At 44.1% G+C, this 24786-nt stretch overlaps 1 protein-coding gene across 1 annotated transcript; it reads right to left on the bottom strand.

Annotated features, from left to right (window-relative positions):
* Positions 1-208: 208 nt before the first annotated feature.
* add2 (adducin 2 (beta)) lies at positions 209-23326 on the bottom strand (the record flags this gene model as incomplete). The annotated part of the gene is made up of 14 exons (XM_084180646.1): positions 209-1397; positions 3624-3710; positions 4319-4445; positions 8382-8468; positions 8598-8711; positions 11220-11465; positions 12054-12230; positions 12828-12926; positions 19329-19472; positions 19981-20130; positions 21148-21228; positions 21642-21793; positions 22077-22224; positions 23162-23326. The coding sequence occupies 14 exons, from the start codon at positions 23324-23326 to the stop codon at positions 1132-1134; spliced, it is 2043 nt and encodes a 680-aa protein (XP_084036772.1). The 3' UTR covers positions 209-1131.
* Positions 23327-24786: the final 1460 nt, after the last annotated feature.

Genomic DNA, 24786 nt, shown 5'->3' with positions numbered 1-24786 from the left:
GAGATGATCCCCATGCCTTGATAAATAAAGGCATATCTAACCAAGATGCATTATAAAAAATAAAAATACATCGGCAAGGTATGCAAACATTTAAGAATATTATTTTCCCTAAATATCAGAACTAGAACTGGACTTTACTGTACCTGACACTCACATTATCAAGTACAGTTGCTAGGTTAAAAAAACAAATAACAGATCAAACCAAACTGGATTGAAATCAAGTTAATATTTAATGACTGGTACATTTTAACCTTGGAACTTTTCACTTTACATTCTAATATGAAATAATACATTAAAAAAACAAAAGATATCACACATCAGCATTTTCATAACAGCTACTGATCATAAAAAATAATTACAGCTGTAGAGAGGTATTTTGTACACATATTTCAAATAAAATGTTGGGGAAAAGTGGAATGTTTAGTGCCTTTTAGTTGGGCTTCAGTTTGCAACATCAAGCAACAAGTTTATTCCATAATGCTTATATCATATCCTTACTTGGTATTAGTGGCATTTATAACTTTCAGTTTAATGTTGGGAACTTTATTTTTTAAGCATTTATTTTCTTATAAGTCTATGACTTGAATAGTTTGTTTAATTGGAACAAGACTTCTGCCAAAAAGAGCACATTATTATACCTGCATAATTCCACATGTACTGCACCTGTGCTCGCATTACTGTACATACCTGTGACCTTCATCTGACTATTAAAAACAAATAAACATGACAAGACCAGGGGGTGCCTATGAGGATGCTTCAATGCAACATTGATTTATATACATACATGTGTCAAGTGCATTACTTCTTATCATAAATAAGGGGTGCATAATTCAGGTGGAGTGTTGTGGATTCTATTTCATTTTGCATTATTGTGGATTGTTTCATAATCATTTGAGAGTTGTACAGAAACAACATGGCAAAAAAACACAGATTTAGAATTACTTCTAAATCCTATGCGCAAAAACAAGTAATGTTTTAACAAATGGTTTGATAGTATAGATAGAAGCGGGTGGACACAAAGACGTGAGAGGGACTGAGCCATACATAAAGGAGACTTGAGTGAGTGTGTTTGCTTCTGTGTATGTGGCTAGATATGGAGTGGTGTGTGTCAGAATCATTTTACATGTCCCCTCATGTTTCAGCTTTCTCTTTCTGCTCTTTCTTCTTGCTCTTCTTTAGAAATGAGGGGGCCTTGAACTTCTTTTTCTTCTTGGAGGGGGACTTGGAGGGGGATCCCTCAGGGGTGTTGCCGGGAAGTTTAGTGGGTGGTGCAGCGGGGGGTGTAGAAGTGTTGTTGGTAGACAAAGCCTTCATCCCTTTCTCCAGCTCCTCCGTGGTCTTCTTCTCCTCCTCTCCTTTCCCGTTCTGCACTGCTGTGGAGTCTGTCTTTGTCTCATCTTGTTGGATTATTGGCGTAAAACAAAGAAAGAAATGCAGTCAGACTAAATGGATTTGTTTGTGTTATCTGCATGGGACAGTAGACGGCAGACATTGTCATTGCAGTTGTGCCCAACATGCTTGGCTAATGAGAGTGCAACAACGTCTTACAGTTTGTTTCTCAGTACTTAGTATTGAGACAAGATCTCAGTACCAGAGTGTTGCCCTATGAGTCAGTATAGACAGTGGAACATAGACAAAGACGAACACAGGGACAGAAGGAGAGGGGTACATACAGTAGGTGTGGAGACAGATGGCCATCACAAGACAGCGCTGAAATGTGACACATTTACTAAAACAACCACCACCACACACACATCATCAGAACTGAAACCCCATGTTACTCAGCCATTGAGATTCTTATACAATATTTTTCTAATTGAGATCCATGCACGTAAGTCCATGCATTGATATCAATGCATGTTTAATGCAAAAGTCCAAGTTACACTACCGTTCAAAAGTTTGGGGTCACTTAGAAATGTCCTTGTTTTCGAAAGAAAAGCACTTTTTTTGTCCATTAAAATAACATAAAATTGATCAGAAATACAGTGTAGACATTGTTAATGTTGTAAATGGCTATTGTAGCTGGAAACGGCTGGTTTTTAATGGAATATCTACATAGGCGTACAGAGGCCCATTATCAGCAACCATCAGTCCTGTGTTCCAATGGCACGTTGTGTTTGCTAATCCAAGTTTATCATTTTAAAAGGCTAATTGATCATTAGAAAACCCTTTTGCAATTATGTTAGCACAGCTGAAAACTGTTGTGCTGATTAAAGAAGCAATAAAACTGGCCTTCTTGAGACTAGTTGAGTATCTGGAGCATCAGCAATTTTGGTTCGATTACAGGCTCAAAATGGCCAGAACCAAATAACTTTCTTCTGAAACTCGTCAGTCTATTCTTGTTCTGAGAAATGAAGGCTATTCCATGTGAGAAATTGCCAAGAAACTGAAGATCCCGGACAACGCTGTGTACTACTCCCTTCACAGAACAGCGCAAACTGGCTCTAACCAGAATAGAAAGAGGAGTGGGAGGCCCCGGTGCACAACTGAGCAAGAGGACAAATACATTAGAGTGTCTAGTTTGAAAAACAGACGCCTCACAGGTCCTCAACTGGCAGCTTCATTAAATAGTACCCACAAAACACCAGTCTCAACGTCAACAGTGAAGAGGCGACTCCGGGATGTTGACCTTCTAGGCAGAGTTGCAAAGAAAAAGCCATATCTCAGACTGCCCATCTTAATATTTTCTTTTTATTGGCCAGTCTGAGATATGGCTTTTTCTTTGCAACTCTGCCTAGAAGGTCAGCATCCCGGAGTCGCCTCTTCCCTGTTGACGTTGAGACTGGGCCTCCCACTCCTCTTTCTATTCTGGTTAGAGCCAGTTTGCGCTGTTCTGTGAAGGGAGTAGTACACAGCGTTGTCCAAGATCTTCAGTTTCTTGACCATTTCTCGCATGGAATAGCCTTCATTTCTCAGAACAAGAATAGACTGACGAGTTTCAGAAGAAAGTTCTTTGTTTCTGGCCATTTGGAAGCTGTAATCGAACCACTAATTGCAGATGCTCCAGATACTCAACTAGTCTCAAGAAGGCCAGTTTTATTGCTTCTTTAATCAGCACAACAGTTTTCAGCTGTGCTAACATAATTGCAAAAGGGTTTTCTAATGATCAATTAGCCTTTTAAAATGATAAACTTGGATTAGCAAACACAACGTGCCATTGGAACACAGGACTGATGGTTGCTGATAATGGGCCTCTGTACGCCTATGTAGATATTCCATAAAAAATCAGCCGTTTCCAGCTACAATAGCCATTTACAACATTAACAATGTCTACACTGTATTTCCAATCAATTTGCTGTTATTTTAATGGTAATTTTTTTTGCTTTTCTTTCGAAAAAAAGGACATTTCTAAGTGACCCCAAACATTTGAACGGTAGTGTACATATCTCAAGTTAGGATTGAAATATTTTTTGAAATATTTCATATCACCTATACTGATGCCCTACATTCAGTGACTGTCAGCGCAACAGGGGTTGTCAATGAGCAGTTGAAGAGACACATAGTGGAGACAGCAGTACAGGGTCCCACATATTGTCATGTAGGAATTTGAGCAGTCCTTCTCTCCTGTATGCAAAGCAAGCAGAGACAGCTGAGTGTGTTCAGGACTCCTGGCCGAGTCTCACCTGAGGGTGGAGGATTGCAGGGGTGAGGGTTGTTGGTGGGGGAGGTAGCTGGGGGAGACTCGTTCTCATTCTCCACCTCGTCCCCTACTGACGCACAGACAGACAGACAGACAGACAGACAGACAGACAGACACAGGAGAACATAGAGCAACAGCCAGTGTCGGGTGAGGAGTGCATAGAGCTAATTCTAGTTAGCCGTGTGCAAGAGTTGTGAGGCAGAGTTAGGAATGAATTAGGAATAAGTGAAAGAAAGAAAGACACATTAACTGTACAGTCTGAGGTTACAGTGCTGTAAGTATAGCGAGCAAGAGAGATAGGAGCAGGTGTAGGTAATTAAGGCAACATTTGGAGAGAGGGATAGTGTAAGCCACATGCAAAGTGTAAGTGAGGGATAGCTTCTGGTACAGATATAGGATCTTAATTTGATCACTCTTTTGTTGCTGAGAAATTTCCTGCACCGCAGCAAATGCATATGAGCTTCGTGATTTACATAAATTCACAGAAAACCCACACTAACACACATTTATATTAACAGCATTGCACGTTTCATGTAGCTTACTTTTGGCCAGCTAATAGCCTAACCACTGATCAAGCAACATTATGGACTAAATGTTAAAATCCTATTGCTGCAGGATTATTTTTGCTGTGACAATATAGTTCAAATTAAGATCCTACATCTGTAGCAGTGCACTTACCATCTGTTTGACCTTCTGCTTTCCTCTGCACCTCCTTGCGGTACTCCTCCAGCTCCTTGTCTGTCAGCTGGTTAAACGGGTTGGGGGTCTCTGGCTCAAGTTTTGCAAGTTCTGCTGGGTCTGGAGACTAGGATGAAAAGGAGAAGGAAAGGATATTATATATATATATATTTTTTATCATTGTCAACCCAAGTGGTTTCCCCATCTCATTTCAGTTTCAACACTCAAATAATGACTACCCATAAAAGTTGAAGGTTGCTATATCTTCCAAGTCTTCTTTGTGTTTGCTCCCAGAAGAGCTCATTGGTTTAATTTTCTTCATGGTTCATGATGCCCTCTCAGACCATCTTATTTATTTGTTTACCTGTATTTTGTTATTGTTGACTGAGAGCACACTTTTTTACAGCAACATGCAGTTTTTTCTGGACCTGGGGAAGAGTAGCAGGGTGGAAGGTGTTGAATCAATGAATGAATGATACAATGAGAAGCAGGGGAGTGGGGATGATTAATGGGGATGGTTAGGTGGCCAAAGCAGCTTCTGCAGCTAGGTTAGGAATTTTATTGAACTAGGACAACAGGGTTTGGAAACAAAAACAAAACGTAAACAACACATACAGTTGAAGTCGGAAGTTTACATACACTTAGGTTGAAGTCATTAATACTCGTTTTTCAACCACTCCACAAATGTCTTGTTAACAAACTAAAGTTTTGGCAAGTCGGTTAGGACATCTACTTTGTGCATGACACAAGTAATTGTTTACAGACAGATTATTTCACTTATAATTCACTGTATCACAATTCCAGTGGGTCAGAAGTTGACTGTGCCTTTAAACAGCTTGGAAAATTCCAGAAAATGATGTCATGGCTTTAGAATCTTCTGATAGGCTAATTGACACCATTTGAGTCAATTGGAGGTGTACCTGTGGATGTATTTCAAGGCCTACCTTCAAACTTAGTGCCTCTTCGCTTGACATCATGGGAAAATCAAAAGAAATCAGCCAAGACCTCAGAAAAAAATGTGTAGACCTCCACAAGTCTGGTTCATCCTTGGGAGCAATTTCTAAACGCCTGAAGGTACCACGTTCATCTGTACAAACAATAGTATGCAAGTATAAACACCATGGGACCACGCAGCCGTCATACCACTCAGGAAGGAGACGCATTCTGTCTCCTAGAGATGAACGTACTTTGGTGCGAAAAGTGCAAACCAATCCCAGAACAACAGCAAAGGACCTTGTGAAGATGCTGGAGGAAACAGGTACAAAAGTATATATATCCACAGTAAAACGAGTCCTATATCGACATTACCTGAAAGGCCGCTCAGCAAGGAATAAGCCACTGCTCCAAAACCGCCATAAAAAAGCCAGACTACGGTTTTCAGCTGCACATGGGGACAGAGATCGTACTTTTTGAAGAAATGTCCTCTGGTCTGATTAAACAAAAATAGAACTGTTTGGCCATAATGACCATCGTTATGTTTGGAGGAAAAAGAGGGTTGCTTGCAAGCCGAAGAACACCATCCCAACCGTGAAGCATCATGCTGTGGGGGTGCTTTGCTGCAGGAGGGACTGGTGCACTTCACAAAATACAGTGGGGAAAAAAAGTATTTAGTCAGCCACCAATTGTGCAAGTTCTCCCACTTAAAAAGATGAGAGAGGCCTGTAATTTTCATCATGGGTACACGTCAACTATGACAGACAAATTGAGAAAATCACATTGTAGGATTTTTAATGAATTTACTTGCAAATTATGGTGGAAAATAAGTATTTGGTCACCTACAAACAAGCAAGATTTCTGGCTCTCACAGACCTGTAACTTCTTCTTTAAGAGGCTCCTCTGTCCTCCACTTGTTACCTGTATTAATGGCACCTGTTTGAACTTGTTATCAGTATAAAAGACACCTGTCCACAACCTCAAACAGTCACACTCCAAACTCCACTATGGCCAAGACCAAAGAGCTGTCAAAGGACACCAGAAACCAAATTGTAGACCTGCACCAGGCTGGGAAGACTGAATCTGCAATAGGTAAGCAGCTTGGTTTGAAGAAATCGACTGTGGGAGCAATTATTAGGAAATGGAAGACATACAAGACCACTGATAATCTCCCTCGATCTGGGGCTCCACGCAAGATCTCACCCCGTGGGGTCAAAATGATCACAAGAACGGTGAGCAAAAATCCCAGAACCACACGGGGGGACCTAGTGAATGACCTGCAGAGAGCTGGGACCAAAGTAACAAAGCCTACCATCAGTAACACTCAAATCCTGCAGTGCCAGACGTGTCCCCCTGCTTAAGCCAGTACATGTCCAGGCCCGTCTGAAGTTTGCTAGAGTGCATTTGGATGATCCAGAAGAGGATTGGGAGAATGTCATATGGTCAGATGAAACCAAAATAGAACTTTTTGGTAAAAACTCAACTTGTCGTGTTTGGAGGACAAAGAATGCTGAGTTGCATCCAAAGAACACCATACCTACTGTGAAGCATGGGGGTGGAAACATCATGCTTTGGGGCTGTTTTTCTGCAAAGGGACCAGGACGACTCATCCGTGTAAAGGAAAGAATGAATGGGGCCATGTATCGTGAGATTTTGAGTGAAAACCTCCTTCCATCAGCAAGGGCATTGAAGATGAAACGTGGCTGGGTCTTTCAGCATGACAATGATCCCAAACACACCGCCCGGGCAACGAAGGAGTGGCTTCGTAAGAAGCATTTCAAGGTCCTGGAGTGGCCTAGCCAGTCTCCAGATCTCAACCCCATAGAAAATCTTTGGAGGGAGTTGAAAGTCTGTGTTGCCCAGCGACAGCCCCAAAACATCACTGCTCTAGAGGAGATCTGCATGGAGGAATGGGCCAAAATACCAGCAACAGTGTGTGAAAACCTTGTGAAGACTTACAGAAAACGTTTGACCTGTGTCATTGCCAACAAAGGGTATATAACAAAGTATTGAGAAACTTTTGTTATTGAACAAATACTTATTTTCCACCATAATTTGCAAATAAATTCATTAAAAATCCTACAATGTGATTTTCTGGATTTTTGTTTTCTCATTTTGTCTGTCATAGTTGACGTGTACCTATGATGAGCATTACAGGCCTCTCTCATCTTTTTAAGTGGGAGAACTTGCACAATTGGTGGCTGACTAAATACTTTTTTACCCCACTGTAGATGGCATCATGAGGAAGGAAAATGATGTGGATATATTGAAGCAACATCTCAAGACATCAGTCAGGAAGTTAAAGCTTGGTCGCAAATGGGTCTTCCAAATGGACAATGACCCCAAGCATACTTCCAAAGTTGTGGCAAAATGGCTTAAGGACAACAAAGTCAAGGTATTGGAGTGGCCATCACAAAGCCCTGACCTCAATCCTATAGAAAATCTGTTTGCAGAACTGAAAAAGCATGTGCGAGCAAGGAGGCCTACAAACCTGACTCAGTTTACACCATCTCTGTCAGGAGGAATGGGCCAAAATTCACCCAACTTATTGTGGGAAGCTTGTGGAAGGCTACCCGAAACGTTTGACCCAGGTTAAACAATTTAAAGGCAATGCTACCAAATACTAACTGAGTGTATGTAAACTTCTGACCCACTGGGAATGTGATGAAATAAATAAAAGCTGAACTAAATCATTCTCTCTACTATTATTCTGACATTTCACATTTTTAAAATAAAGTGGTGATCCTAACTGACCTAAAACAGGGAATTCTTACTAGGATTAAATGTCAGGAATTGTGAAAAACTGAGTTTAAATGTATTTGGTGTATGTAAACTTCCGACATCAACTGTACATCTACAGTACATACTGTATATATACACACAGCAACAGCACAGCCTCCATAGAATTCATTTTATTATAATAATGTAGAGCTCTCTTTACTTGCACACTATATACTGTAGCTTGGTCGCCCCCAGGGGTCCACCGCCCTGAAGGCCCCAACCCAACACATGGCCTCAGTTTAACATGAAAGGCAGAAATACAGTACATCAAATTAAAACATAAAAAACAAGCATTCACACATACTCCAGCACTAGCCACAGCACCGTTGGCCTAGTACTTGAGCCTTACCGGTGGACTATCATCCGTTATGACACCGGCTAGTACTTGGGACTGGGGTCCTGCTGTTTTCATGTCCTGCCGGTTCTGCTGCCTGATCTGGAGATAAATATCAACATCAACAACAACAACCTGAAAGGCTGTAAACCCGAAACCAAACCATGCGATCCCTGTGGTACATCCATACTGTGACATCATGGCTTACTGAGAGCAGTAAGGCAGACATACCTTATTTCGTGTTTCCAGCACCTCTTGAGGGTTGGTAAAAAGAGGAACAAACTGATTTGAGTTCTCAATCTTGATGGCTCCACTACCTTGTTGCATCTCCTCTGTCTTCAGCCACTAAGGAAGGGGAGATGACAGTGTTACAGGTCAGGAGTTCTGCAGCATTACCCATCCCATAAACATCCCATAAACATTGCTTCAAATGCTTTTGCCCCATCAACACATTTGTGCTTTCAATTACAAAAACAAATGGAAATTTCTCTTAAAGTTTCTCTTATATGAGAGAGAGAGAATGGCATTTGGCTGGGCAATGTGTCTTTCTTCAATGACATCCTGCTGATATTCTATTGTATAAACGACGTTGGCCGTTTGACTCAAAATGCATGTTTTAATAAAATCGTAGCCATCCTTTTAAAACATTATTTTAATACAGTGTTGTTGTCATTCTTTATGCAGCGTTATTATTATCACGTTTGTTCTCAGACAGATGGACAGAAACATCACTGTAGTGCCTTTTGGTTTCCACCACCAGAGGGCAGACTCAGCACTGTAGTAATCAACACCAGCACTGGGCTTTCCCCTGCAATGCAGAGGACAAGAGAAAGAGAGGGTGGGAGGTACAGAAGAGGATAGAGAGAGAGAGAGAGAGAGAGAGAGAGAGAGAGAGGGGGAGAGAGGGAGAGCTAGTCTCCTCCCCCTGCCTGATGCAAGAGGGTCTCTGCCTGCCTGGTATTGTTCTGTCTGAAAGGACTCCATTGCTGGAGCTCTCTGTAGCCATCTCTATCCCTGAGGTACTATACCAAACAGACTGTTTTTAAATAACTCTCATTATCATGCACACATTAATTAGTGACACACAAATAGCTTTTAATTGCTGTTAAAGGCTACGGCTGTTATTCAATTTCCTTTGTGGAAATGTTATTATAATAGATATTTGAAATAAAAACAACAATGTAAATCTGTTAGATTACACTGAACAAAAATATAAACGCAACATGCAACAATTTCAAAGATTTTACTGAGTTACAGTTCATATAAGGTAATCAGTCAGTTGAAATAAAATCATTAGGCCCTAATCTATGGACTTTACATGACTGGGAATACAGTAATACATATTTTGGGGCGTGGATCAGAAAACATGTCTGGTGAGTATGCAGGCCATGGAAGAACTGGGACATTTTCAGCTTCCAGGAATTGTGTACAGATCCTTGCGACATGGGGCCGTGCATTATCTTGCTGAAATATGAGGTGATGGCGGCAGATGAATGGCACGACAATGGGCCTCAGGATCTCGTCACGGTATCTGCATTCAAATTTCCATCGATAAAAGGCAATTGCGTTCCTTGTCCGTAGCTTATGCTTGCCCATACCATAACCCCACCACCACCATGGGGCACTCTGTTCACAACGTTGACATCAGCAAACTGCTCGCCCACACGACATCATACATGCTGTCTGCCATCTGTCCGGTACAGTTGAAACTAGGATTCATCCATGAAGAGCACCCTTCTCCAGCCTGCCAGTGGCCATCGAAGGTGAGAATTTGCCCACTGAAATCGGTTACGACGCCGAACTGCAGTCAGGTCAAGACCCTGGTGAGGACGACGAGCACACAGATGCGCTTCCCTGAGACGGTTTCTGACAGTTTGTGCAGAAAATATTTGGTTGCGCAAACCCACAGTTTCATCAGCTGTCCGGGTGGTTGGTCTCAGACAATACCGCAGGTGAAGAGGCCGGATGTGGAGGTCCTGGGCTGGCGTGGTTACACGTGGTCTGCGGTTGTGAGGCCGGTTGGACGTACTGCCAAATTCTCTAAAACGACGTTGGTAGAGAAATTAACATTCAATTCTCTGGCAACAGCACAGGTGGACATTCGTGCAGTCAGCATGCCAATTGCACACTCCCTCAAAACTTGAGACATCTGTGGCATTGTGTTGTGTGACAAAACTGCACATTTTAGAGTGGCCTTTTATTGTCCCCAGCACAAAGTGCACCTGTGTAATGATCATGCTGTTTACTCAGCTTCTTGATATGCCACACCTGTCAGGTGGATGGATTATCTTGGCAAAGGAGAAATGCTCATTAACAGGGATGTAAACAAATTTGTGTACAAAATTCAGAGACATTTCTGGGATCTTTCATTTTATTTATACGTGTTGCGTTAAAATTTTTGTTCAGTGTAGTATCCATTACCAGTTAGCATAAATGCTGGAATTAACATTGATATGACAAGAGAGATTGAGAATGGCACTCCTATTCTATAGCAGTGTAGCACAAAGGAGGTAGTGGTACTAGTCTATGTACTACCTCCTAAGCTCCTCCCCAGTGCCCCAATGAAACTATGTAAGAAAGTAAGCCTTGTCCGAGCTAGACGGCCCATAGGGCAGTAGCCGATCTCCTGTTTCTGTATTGAGAGGCATCTTGATGTGCAAGTACAACCCCTGGACAGGACCCTAGTCTCCCTCTCTACTAGGGCTCTCCTTACTGTGGTGCGCTGGTGTCCGGTCTGGCTTGGGCTCTCAGGTACTTACTGTGGTGCGCTGGTGTCTGGGGCTGGCTTGGGCCCTCAGGTACTTACTGTGGTGCGCTGGTGTCCGGGGCTGGCTTGGGCTCTCAGGTACTTACTGTGGTGCGCTGGTGTCCGGGGCTGGCTTGGTCCTGGTTCACCCTCAGGTAGGAGTTGGGGGTGTTGAGCCAGCGTGTCTTCTCCTGCTGCTGCCGCTGGGCGTAGGGGTGCTGCCGGGGTAATGGGTGCACCCCCTCCTCCTCAAACTGGAAGGAGTGGACCGTGGCGGGGACCTCTACCTCTCTCCGTGTCCGAGAGCGCTCCAGCAGCACGGGGAAGCGGTAGGCGTAGCCGGTACGGTAACCCTGGACGGTGGGGATAGGGAGGTTTATAGTAAGGTTTATGTGTTGGTAGTCCCGTGTAGCTCAGTTGGTAGAGCATGGCATGGTAGAGCACGCCAGGGTTGTGGGTTCGATTCCCACGGGGGCCAGTATGAAAAATGTATGCACTAACTGTAAGTTGCTCTGGATAAGAGCGTCTGCTAAATGACTAAAATGTAAATGTGTAATGTCCCCTGTCATGTCTAGTATTGTGTGTCTGCTTGATGTATTTCCAATGTCCAGGGGTACAAGTGATCCATATGATCCACACCCTGGAGGGTTAAAGTAGGTAAGACCTATGTCTGGAGCACTCTTATTTTCTACATTTTCTAAGTACTGTTTATCCGGTATTGTTTATGGTGGATGTTAATTCATTAGGGTAGGGGGAGTGAGAAGATCCAGGCTAGTGCACGTCCTAAATAACATTTTACCTGCCCTATTCATAATGACTTTCCCTATTACACTACATTTAGAATGCTTGCAGCATTATAAATCAGTACACTACATTGAATCATTCCACTACATTGAGAATGCTTGCAGCATTGTAAATGTGCTTCTGTGTTGTGATCTCACCAGGTTGTCCAGCGTCCTCATGAGAGCCTCAAACTCGTGCTCCCCGAGACGACTCTTGGTCAAGGGGCCGAAGGTGGACCCGGCCCAGCCCACAGTGCCTGCAGCATTGGGTTTGTGGGTGGAGCGGTCCAGCATGATCAGGTTCTGCTCCCCTCCAGCGCTGCACAATGCTGACACCTGTCAGCACATCACAAGATTGCAGCAGTGTGTTATGCTTTGGGTTTGACACGCGGTACAGTTACATTACTGCACATACGACAGTCACAGTACAAGGGTACTAATGCAAGGACAAGCATTCAGGCGTGAAACTGCCAAAGCTGTGCATGCTCTCACTCTCTCTCTGTCCCTTACATACACACAAGGTCAACGAGCTAACAGTCTGGCAGTCCTCTCTCTGTCTCTCTCTCTCTCTCTCTCTTGCTTTCTCTAGCTCTCTTTGTCTCTCTCTCTTGCTTTCTCTAGCTCTCTCTCTCTCTCTCTCTCTCTCTCTCTCTCTCTCTCTCTCTCTCTCTCTCTCTCTCTCTCTCTCTCTCTCTCTCTCTCTCTCTCTCTCTCTCTCTCTCTCTCTCTCTCTCTCTCTCTCTCTCTCTCTCTCTCTCTCTCTCTCTCTCTCTCTCTCTCTCTCTCTCTCTCTCTCTCTCTCTCTCTCTCTCTCTCTCTCTCTCTCTCTCTCTCTCTCTCTCTCTCTCTCTCAATGGGGCAGTCAGAGTTGTGCCCCAAGCCTTTGGCAGGATGGAGCAGGCTGGATGGATGTCAGTATGTGTGTCTCTGTACCTGGATCTGACAGGCAGCCTGGATGTGGTAGATGGTGTAGAAAGCCTCTTCCACTGACTCCCCCAGGGCCACGATACCATGGTTTCGAAGCACCAGCACCTAGGAATAAAGATAGACTTCAGCAAGTGAAAAAACACTTATAGAGCAACCCTCTTTTGCCTCAGAGTACACTCTTATTTTTCGTCGACCCTGTCATCGCAATTCCTATTGTTTTACAAAAAAAGAAGTAAATTGAACTTGTGTTTTCTCTATTATTGGAGATGTTTGTCTCAAGCAGCTAATGAACAGTATCAGAACTAAATCACAAACCTGTCCCGTTGGCAGGCAAGACCAGTTTAGGGGTGTTTTACACTATTGTTTCATTTCTTGGGTCCTGCTCAGCCCTTTTTCCCAAACCTTTACCGTGTGTTCAGCAATAAACCATTTATGTTTGACGGTAGTTTATGGTTGTCGTGTAGTTTTTCGTTCTCACTGTTCCATGTCACACTTATAATTTGCATGAATTATGTTACGGGTCTCATGTCCATCACCCTAGACGTTTAAAGCCACGGGGTTCGTAACATAAAGTGGGGGTTCGTCCGGGATATATCTCATTGATACTCATGCAAATTAGTTAGTGTCTGGTTCAGTGTTGAGCTTGGCAGCTGTAACTACCTGTTTTTTTTGTGTGTGTTCAGTAGTCGACGGCTCGTGTTGCTAGTTTAGGATGGCTACTTTTGAGTTGGATGCATTTTTGGAAAACCCTACGTGGGAGATTTTTGAGAATTGCCGTAGAGTGGATCTACAGGCTTTGGCTGACCACTTTTCTGTACCGATATCAAGGGTTTTAGTGAAAGCCGAAGTGAGGAAAGCAGTGTTAGAAATATTGTTGAACGAGCGAGTGCTTGAGTTACCGCCGCCTGAGTCTGCTGCTCCTGTAGGGGATGTGGTTGCTGTTCCTGTAAGCCCATCAGTGTCTGAGGATGAGGCTAAGGCTCCAGCCACATTGCCCCGTTATGACCCACTCTCCCCACTGACTGACAGTGATGCCAGGATCGATGTCTGCTCGACACGACTCCAAATGGAGGCGGAAGAGCGGGCACAAATCAGGCAAGACAAGCTGGAGATGCGTAAAATGGAGCTAGAGGCAGAACAGGAGACGCGTAAGCTAGAGGCAGAACAGGAGACGCGTAAGCTAGAGGCAGAACAGGAGACGCGTAAGCTAGAGGCAGAACTGGAGACGCGTAGGCTTGATCAAGAACTGGAGACGCGTAAGATGGAACTGGAGATGCGTAAAATGGAACTAGAGGCAGAAACAGCGAGGTTAGTCTCTGCTCATACTATGCCTGCTAGTGAGCCATCCACACCAGCTGTGTCGTCTGCTACTTTTGATATTAGTAGACAGATCACCTTGGTACCTGTGTTTAGGGAGTCAGAGGTTGATTCCTATTTCAGTGTGTTTGAACGTATAGCGGTAGCATTGAAATGGCCCGAAGAGGTATGGTGCCTATTACTTCAGTGTAAATTAACAGGTAAAGCCCAAGAGGTTCTGTCAGCACTACCTCTTGAAGACAGCGTGAATTATGATGTGGTCAAAGCTACTGTTCTTCGTGCCTATGAGCTTGTTCCTGAGGCATATCGACAGAGATTTAGGTCTCATAAAAAGTCTCCTACTCAGACTTATGTGGAGTTTGCTAGAGACAAAGGAAATCTGTTTGACAAATGGCACAGTGCTAGTAAAGTAACTGATTTTAACTCTCTACGGGAGTTAATCTTGTTAGAAGAGTTTAAAAATTGCTTACCAGAACGCATTGTAGTTTATCTGAACGAACAGAAAGTATCCTCACTGTCGGAAGCGTCTGTATTGGCAGACGAGTTTGTGTTGACGCATAAGAGCGTGTTTTCGGCTCGTACGGAGAGCAGGGCTGCGGAGTTGCTAACTTTTAGTCCTAGTCGACCAGCAGTACATCCAGCACGCCCAAAAGATGTGCGTCACTGTTTCTATTGTCATAAGGTGGGACATTTGGTTAGTGATTGCTTTTTGCTTAAACGCAAACAGGGGATGCCTCAGCACGCCAGGCCGCCAACGGGTGTTGGGCTGATTCGTACGGTTGTAAGGCCGGAATCAAGACAGAAGCCTCATAGTGAATGTGGTTTGAAAGTCCCTGTCCCAGATCACAGTTATGAACCGTTCATTTTTGAGGGGTTTGTTTCTATATCAGATGACGAAGCGTCTCAGCGTCCAGTTAGAATCCTCAGAGATACTGGTGCGGCGCAGTCGTTCATACTAGCTGATGTGTTGCCCTTGTCTAATAATACATATTGTGGTTCCAGTGTGTTAGTACAAGGAATTGAAATGGGATTTGTCCCAGTGCCATTGCACTTTGTGAACGTACACTCTGAGTTAGTCAGTGGATTGTTCAGAGTGGGCGTACGTCCTATGTTGCCAGTAAAAGGTGTGACATTTATAATGGGCAACGATATTGCCGGAGGAAAGGTGATACCCGTATTGGAGGTATTGGATAAAAGTGACCAGTCTCTCTCCGAGGAGCTGGCACAGGGTTATCCAGATGTGTTCCCCGCTTGTGCTGTCACACGTGCTCAAGCACAGTGATAGATTTGTCGAACACGATTCTATTCAGAGAGTGTGACCCAGAGGATAGTTCGGGTGCTACCTCTGGTAAGCTGGTGCAGTCTGACCAACAGCCCAGAGAAAGGAAGAAGGATGTGGAACTTGTTGCTGAGGCAATACAGTTACCAGTCACTCGTGAGCAGCTGATCGCTAACCAAAAGGTTGACATTAGCCTGGCTAAATGTTTTTCTAGTGTTGTCTCAGAGGACGAGCTAAAGAAGAAAAACATGGCATACTTCATTGATGGTAATCTCCTCATGCGTAAATGGACATCCCATGTTGACGCTGGCGGAGATTGGAATGCTGTTTACCAAATAGTGATTCCTACAGCCTTTCGACAAAATGTTTTATCCCTCGCTCATGATCACCAGTGGTCCGGACATCTGGGAGTCACCAAGACTTATGATCGAGTTTTGCGACATTTCTTTTGGCCTGGTTTAAAGCAAGATGTGGCTCAGTTCTGTCGGACTTGCCACACCTGTCAAGTAATTGGGAAACCGAACCAGGTTATTTCCCCCGCGCCTCTTTGTCCCATACCGGCCATAGGTGAACCATTCGAACATGTGATGGTTGATTGTGTTGGACCATTACCAAAAACAAAATCTGGTAACCAGTTTATGTTGACAATTATGTGTGTGGCCACCAGGTACCCAGAGGCCATTCCTCTGCGAAGGATTACTGCTCCGGTGGTGAGTAAAGCGTTGATCAAATTCTTCTCAACTTTTGGGTTACCTAAGGTGATACAAACTGATCAGGGTACGAATTTCCTTTCTAAACTTTTCAAACAAGTGTTAAAATCCTTGTCAGTTACACACCGTGTGTCAAGCGCATATCACCCAGAGTCTCAGGGTGCGCTTGAACGTTGGCATCAGACACTGAAGTCTATGCTCCGTAAATATTGCTTGGAATCTGAGAAAGATTGGGATGAGGGAGTTCCTCTAGTTTTGTTTGCTGTCCGTGAGACAGTACAGGAATCCCTAGGGTTCAGCCCAGCTGAACTGGTGTTTGGACACACCATGAGAGGACCTATGAAAGTCCTTAAGGATCAGTTTTTGTCACAAGAGTTGTGTGTGAAAGAAAATGTGTTGGACTACGTTAGTCGCTTTCGTGAGCGCCTACATGGTGCCTGTGCTCTAGCAAAGGAAGCGCTGTCTTCCTCACAGAAACGGATGAAACGACACTATGACACACAGGCTGTTTCTCGTTCACTGCAGCCAGGTGACCAAGTTCTTGTATTGTTGCCTGTGGCAGGAGCGTCATTGTCAGCACGTTTCTCTGGTCCTTATGTCATTGAAAAGAAACTAAGTGAAACTGACTACGTGATACAGACTCCTGATAGAAAACGCCAATCTCGTGTGTGCCACGTTAACATGTTGAAGACATACCACACCAGACCCGTCACTCAGATAGACAGTCCAGAGAAACTGGCCGAGTCGGCTGTCTCTATTGCTGCTACGGCTGTAGTGGGAGGTCATGTTAATGATGTGGACGGAGATGGTTTGGAGTTGCGCAATACTCAGCAGCAGTGTGCTAGATTGCCCAATTCAGAGATGCTGCTGTCTCTCCCGTCAAGCCTGATTCATTTAACGGACAGACAGTCAGAGGATATTGTGAGACTGTTACACAGCTTTCCATGTCTTTTTAATGATGTTCCTACATGCACAAATGTGTTAGAACATGACATTAATGTTGGAAACGCTGCACCTATCAAGCAACATGCTTATCGTGTCAACGTCTCTAAAAGAAAGATAATGAGGGATGAGGTCGGTTATTTGCTGGAGAATAACCTGGCTATGCCAAGTTCAAGTCCTTGGAGTTCTCCTTGGAGTTCTCCGTGCATTCTGGTTCCTAAACCTGATGGGACATCCAGATTATGTACGGACTATCGGAAGGTCAATGCTGTCACAGTGCCCGACTCGTTCCCGTTACCCAGACTGGATGACTGTATTGATACTGTTGGTGCTGCTACTTATGTAACCAAACTAGATCTTCTAAAAGGTTACTGGCAGGTGCCGTTAACCTCACGTGCCTCCGACATCTCTGCCTTTGTGACCCCAGATCACTTCCTACAATATGCTGTTATGGCATTTGGGATGCGGAACGCACCAGCCACTTTCCAACGCCTGGTTAACACAGTATTGGCTGGAGTTCCTAATTGTAGTGCTTACCTTGATGATCTGGTAATTTATTCAACTGAGTGGTCTGATCATGTTAACACTCTAAGGGTAGTGTGTGAACGTCTAGCAGCCGCTTCTCTAACCCTGAACTTAGCAAAGTGCGAGTTTGGGAAGGCCACTGTTACTTATCTCGGTAAACAGGTCGGCCATGGTCAGGTGCGCCCTCTAGATGCCAAGGTCTCAGCTATAAATGCATTTCCCGCACCTACCACCAGAAGAGAGCTACGCCGCTTTTTAGGGATGGTTGGCTACGACCGTAGTTTCTGTAAAAATGTCTCTGCGGTAGTTGCTCCATTAACGGATTTGCTCAGTCCGGCGAGAAAATTTGTATGGTCTGAAGATTGTCGTACTGCTTTCAACACTGCTAAAGCACTCTTATGTAGTACTCCTGTTCTTGCTGCGCCAGATTTTGAACGACCGTTTAAACTGGAGGTAGATGCAAGTGCCAGAGGTGCTGGTGCTGTTCTACTGCAGCAGGACCAGAGTGGAGTGGACCATCCTGTCTGTTATTTTTCACGGAAATTTAACAAATGTCAGACAAACTATTCCACCATTGAACAAGAAGCTCTAGCTTTGTTGTTAGCTCTGCAGTACTTTGAAGTTTATGTTGGTTCCAGTGCATTACTAGTGATAGTGTATACTGACCATAACCCCTTAGTTTTTCTCCACCGGATGTACAACCAGAACCAACGCCTTATGCGTTGGGCACTTGTCGTGCAAAATTATAATTTGGAGATCCGCCACAAAAAGGGGTTGGATAATGTGTTGGCAGATGCTTTGTCTCGTGTTTAATGATCTAGGTTTTTTTGTTATCACCTAGGATTATTTTTGAATTTTGGGTGTTGTGATGGTACGTGTGTCGCAAACCATTGTGGTTTGCTCTTTTAAGGGTGGGAGTGTTACGGATACAGGTATCCTGTGTCCTGTGTTTTTCCTCTCCTTCTGCCCTAATCACAGGTGTCCTGTATGTTCCTGATTGGTGGTCGTTGAGATGTCTGCTGATTGCTAAGGTGGACCAATCAGTGAACATTCCTCGGCATGGCACCACCTGTTGCTGGTTTTTCAATCACACATCCCTTTGTATAAAAACCAGTCCGTTGTGTTTGTAGGAAGAAAAAGACTGTTTCCGTATGTGAGTATGGATACTGTGGTATCCTGTGTATTGTGTACTCACTAAGTTTGGTTACTCTGTTTGGTAATTTTGTTAGAGACTATTTCCGTATGTGAGTATGGATACTGTGGTATCCTGTGTATTGTGTACTCACTAATTTGCTGATTACTCTGTTTGGTAACTTTGTGTGTTTCTGGGAAAAGGGGAGTTTAAGCTAGTTGCCCTTGGGCGTACATTGCCCGTAGGAAGAAATCTGTCTAAAAACACTAGTTAGACCTGAGCGGACCACCCACTGTACTTTTGTATGACTAGCAGTAGCTTAGCGGTTCTTGAGGCAGGCAAGACCAGTTTAGGGGTGTTTTACACTATTGTTTCATTTCTTGGGTCCTGCTCAGCCCTTTTTCCCAAATCTTTACCGTGTGTTCAGCAATAAACCATTTATGTTTGACGGTAGTTTATGGTTGTCGTGTAGTTTTTCGTTCTCACTGTTCCATGTCACACTTAGAATTTGCATGAATTATGTTACGGGTCTCATGTCCATCACCCTAGACGTTTAAAGCCACAGGGTTCGTAACACCCTTGCTCTGCCATAATGTCCTCACCTTACAGGTGGGCCCCAGGCTCTTCTGGAGCCCCACCCTGTCCTCCTCGTCCTCCATCAGCCCGTTGTAGTCGTAGTACGCTACCTCACCCACCAGCAAAGCCTCATGGGACAGCGGCAGGAGGCCACACTTCATGGCTGACACCTGCACACACAGACAACTACAAGTCACATTCTGTAATGAAGGATTTAGCAGGGTCTTCCATGACACGTTTTGTCATCTGCTCCTAATCTTATATTGTCATCTCATACATTGTTATATTATACCTAATATCATTTTACATTTTATTCATTTAGCAGACACTCTTATCCAGAGCAACTTACAGTAGTGAGTGAATACATTTTTTGTACATGTCCCCTGTGGGAATCGAACCCACAACCCTGGTGTTGCAAGCGCCATGCTCTACCAACTGAGCCACACGAGACATATCTCTATATCTCAAGTGCAGGAGTACTACTACCGCCTGAGTCCTAGGACTCCACTCCATTAGAAAAAACATTCTAAACTAATTACAAATGTGCAACAATGTAAGCAATGATTATTGTGGGTATGCCATGTCTGTCCCTTGGTCTGTGTGCCTGTCCCCTTGGCAGTGCCCCGTCCCCCTAGCAGTGCCCCAGCCCCAGTGTGTGTGTGTGTGTGTGTGACTCACAGCAGCAGTGGCGGGGGTGTGGAGGTGCAGCAGACAGCGTACGTCTGGCCGGGTGGAGTAAATGGCTGAGTGAAGGCTGAAGGAACCCAGGTCTACCCCCAGGGTGGTGCTGCCCCTCTCCACCACCTCCCCCAGGATGTTTACCTTCACCTGGGAGGAGACAACAACAGATCAACACCACCAGCAGCAGTACTGAGGTCAGTTCTATTTGGTTTTTACACTCGTTTGGATACTTAGTTGTTCCTGACAGAACTGGCACCTGTATATATTTATGTAATGTCTATTACAGTCCTATTACAGTCCTATTACAGTCCTATTACAGTCATATTACAGTCCTATTACAGTGCACATTACCATTTTTATTATAATGTTGTAAAGCAAACCAAAAAAGGTCCCTTGATGAAGACATTCTGTGACTGAGGCAAGCAAAAGCATTATTTAATAAGTTGACTGAATACTTAGTACTTATCTGTGTCAACCAGAAAAAAAGCAGCTTATGTTTTATCATACAAGATCAAATATGGTTCAGGGTTAACAAGCAGCACACTTATTATAGAATATTTGTTTTCCAATAAAGTAGACATCATTAGCCATTGCAATAAGGCAGGTTTTCTTTGTGACTGTGGAGCAGCATTAGCACAGTTAGAACAATGAGACAGATATTGCACCAGATGTATAAATGTGAAGCATCCGGTTGGCGTTTCCACTCACCACCAAATATGATTATGAGAGGAAGCCCAGTGGCCGGCAGTGGGAGAAGATGAGTGAGATGGATTTTGGCTGACAATCTGCTAATTTTCTCATTGATGAAACATTTGATATCCATACAATTTTTTTGTTTCCAAAACTAGAATCTGTAACAAACACAGTGGACTGCGTTTTGTTGACTTTACACTTTGCCAAAGTTTCTAAAAATTGCATTGTTTAGAAGGAGTTCAAGGGTGAATTGAGTTATTGCACACACACTTCACAGAGTAGGCGTTCCTTAATGGAAATATGCAAATAAATGCTAGAACGCGCCAATAGGATCTCACTAGCTCGTGCTTGGCTCTGCCCACCTCCTTGTTTGTTCTGCCCACTATGATTCATTTGCTCCCATTGGAAACGACAGGCTCTGGTCTATCTTGGGTTAGTTATAACAATCTTTGGCATTAGTAGTGAACTTACCAGGCTAGAGGCAGTGACCTCACCATAGGCCAGGCCATCGGGCGGAACCAGGAAGTGCTCCTGTTCCTTACTGACACGCAGCTGACAGGAGACAACACACACACACACAACTCTGTCAGATACCAAACTTTACAAACAGAGAGAGGGATAGAGATAAGGAAGGGATGGATAGAAAAACAAACAGAGAGAGAATGAGGCCAAATGTAAAAATAGAAAGTACAAAGAGAGAGAGAAAGTTCAGCAGTGACAAAAAAAGCTGTGATGTTGTCCTTTCAAAATGAGTTACATAACTGCATAGTCAAGGATCTGCTTCAAACTTTCAAAACCTGCATACAATTTTACCCTCATGGATATTGTAATGGTAATTATGGTACTAAAACCATCTCTTTTGACAGTAGTGCTTTTTTGCATTGTCAAAATAGGGCTCTAAAAGAACAAAGCAAAATAATGAAAGAAAGACCAACAGAGGGTGTCAGCCAGGCAGGTCTACTTACGGTGAGGCAGGTGTGGCTGAGCTGGGCCCAGCCGTAGAGGTCCAGAAGGCGGTGGACACTGGCCAGTTTACAGCGCATTAGCCTCTCTCCCTTCACCATGCTGCTGGGCTCCAAGCCATGCAGGTCGTTGATGGGCGTCACCATCATCATGCCTACACAGGGAAAGATAAGACAGTAGAGAGGAGTCAATAGCAGATCAGAGAACATTATCTTGTGTGTTTGTTTGTTTAGCTCTTGGTGAGGTGATTTCGGGAGTTACATGTCTGTGTCTTGGTGTTAGAAATCAATTGCAAAATTGCCCTTTTTGGCTAAATGCCTGTGTGACGTGTATTTGAACCTGTACATCCGTGAGTATGTTTGTTTGTGTGTGCGTGTTTATATCTGAGTGTGTGTATGTGTGTGTGTATGTGCGTCCGCATGCATGTGTGTGTGTACCTGTACTGGAGGGGGAGGTGGACAAGGCGGCAGGGGAGCCGTGAGAGGCCATGTAGTCAGCTATCTGCCTCAGAGCCCAGAGGTTGGAGCTGCTGCCTCCCTTCTTCATCTGTTCCTGGATCAGAACATCCAGCTCCTCCCGGAAAGACTACATACACACACACACACACACACACACACACACATACACACACACACACACACACACACACACACACACACACATATACACATATACACGCACGCAGCACGCACACACACAGGACAAGCTATTAGCATGGTAGTTAAAATACACCCACAATTAGCCTGAGTGCTAAAACACTCAGAACTGTGCAGGCTAGTTCCTAGAGCAGACAGACACATCAAAAAGCCACATAAAAGGCTTTTAAACCTGAGTCACCTACACTGAGTATACAAAACATTAAGAACACCTGCTCTTTCCATGATATAGACCAGGGGTCTCCAACCCTGTTCCCGGAGAGCTACCCTCCTGTAGGTGTTCACTCCTACCCCAGTTGTAACTAACCTGGTTCAGTTTATCAACCAGCTAATTATTAGAATCAGATGTGCTAGGTTAGGGTTGGAGTGAAAAGCTACAGGACAGTAGCTCTCCAGGAACAGGGTTGGAGAGCCCTGAGATAGACTGACCAGGTGAATCCAGGTGAAAGCTATGATCCCTTATTGATGTCACTTGTTAAATCCACTTCAATTAGTGTAGATGAAGGAGAGGAGACAGGTTAAAGAAGGATTTTTAAGCTTTGAGACAACAGAGACATGTATTGTGTGTGTGTGTGTATCATTCAGAGGGTGAAAGGGTAAGACAAAAGTTTTAAGTGTCTTTGAACTGGGTATGGTAGTAGGTGCCAGGCGCACCGGTTTGTGACAAGAACTGCAACACTGCTGGGTTTTTCATGCTCAACAGTTTCCTGTGTGTATCAAGAGGGTCTCTTAAGACTCCTTGAAAAGTCTCCCACACACATACAGTATGTGTATAAGCACACACATAGACGCGTGTGCACGCTCACACATAGACCCAAGCCGACTGGACGCACACACAAGAACACACACACAGTGATTGTACTCACCGGGCTCTGCAGGAGGCTGGATACCCGTTTCTTGTGTTGGGGCTCAGAGGAGCCGGGTGTGGAGTGTTGTGGAGACACCAGGGCCTCGGGGACCCCATCACTAGGGGCCCCATCACTGGGGCTCCGCTGCACAGGCGTGCCCTTAGGGGTGGGCGAGGTGCTCATCTTCTACTGCTCACAGGGGGGTGCCACAGGACGATGGGTGGGGAGAGCTAGGGAGAGAGGAGAGGGAAAATAATGGAACATTAAGGATTCCAGCTTTAAACGTCAACATAGACACAAACACAGAAGCCTTCCTCCCACCCCCACACTAGGGGTGAGCTATTCCACAGAGTATGTGCTGTCGGCTAGCGGAACCAGTGGGGAGTGGAGAAATGCAGCAGTAAGAGCTCAGACAGCAGCATTACAACGCCTGCCAGCAGGAAGTCAATTCAATCATAGAAGACCAGTAATTGGAGACCCAGTAAAGAGTTACCGGAAAGATTTTCAAAAAGAGCCAACCAACCCTCAACCAGTAAACACACACACTTACACGCACTCAGGCACGCGCACACACACACACACACACACACACACACACACACACACACACACACACACACACACACACACACACACACACACACACACACATTTCTTCTAAAAGCAGATAAGACCCCTAACATGCCACGCCCTCTCTCCTGTGCTGACTGAACTGCTCAGATTAGCCACATATAGCTCACAACATCACATGAAAATATCCCACCCTGGTAGTGTAAACATCTGAAGAATAGGCAAACATAGTGATGAAATATACCATTAGCCTACACCAACTTCAGGGACATCAGTGATGGTAAATGTATAGTTAACCAAACTAATGTAGGCTATGTGCATTTACAAATTACGAAATGAACTATCCTTTAAATATTAAATGGTGAATTTCAGGATGCACTTTGTGTTGGTAAGGTTTCCTAAGCTTGTATTTTTGTATCTTTTTGTTTTGTTTTTTTAGGGGGTAGATCAGCTTCATTATTGCAGATAGATTGTAACATCCATCAATGTAATTGTCTGCATCACTTCCAATCCCCCATACATTTGTTTCGCAAATATATACAGTACCAGTCAGAAGTTTGGACACACCTACTCATTCAAGGGTTTTTCTTTATTTTTACTATTTTCTACATTGTAGAATAATAGTGAAGACATCAAAACTATGAAATAACACACATGGAATCATGTAGTAAACAAATCAACATTTATTTTATATTTGAGATTCTTCAAGTAGCCACCCTTTGCCTTGATGACAACTTTGCACACTCTTGCCATTATCTCAACCAGCTTCACCTGGAATGCTTTTCCAACAGTCTTGAAGGAGTTCCCACATATGCTGAGCACTTGTTGGCTGCTTTTCCTTCACTCTGTGGTCCGACTCATCCCAAACCATCCCAATTGGGTTGAGGTCGGGGTATTGTGGAGGCCAGATCATCTGATGCAGCATGTTCCTTCTTGGTAAAATAGCCCTTACACAGCCTGGAGGTGTGTTGGGTCATTGTCCTGTTGAAAAACAAATGATAGTCCCACTAAGCCCAAACCAGATGGGATGTCGTATCGCTGCAGAATGCTGTGGTAACCATGCTGGTTAAGTG

This window comes from Coregonus lavaretus (assembly GCF_964263955.1).
Source record: "Coregonus lavaretus genome assembly, chromosome: 17".
NCBI classification, from domain to species: Eukaryota; Metazoa; Chordata; class Actinopteri; order Salmoniformes; family Salmonidae; genus Coregonus; species Coregonus lavaretus.
This window is presented reverse-complemented; position numbering and strand designations above follow the sequence as displayed.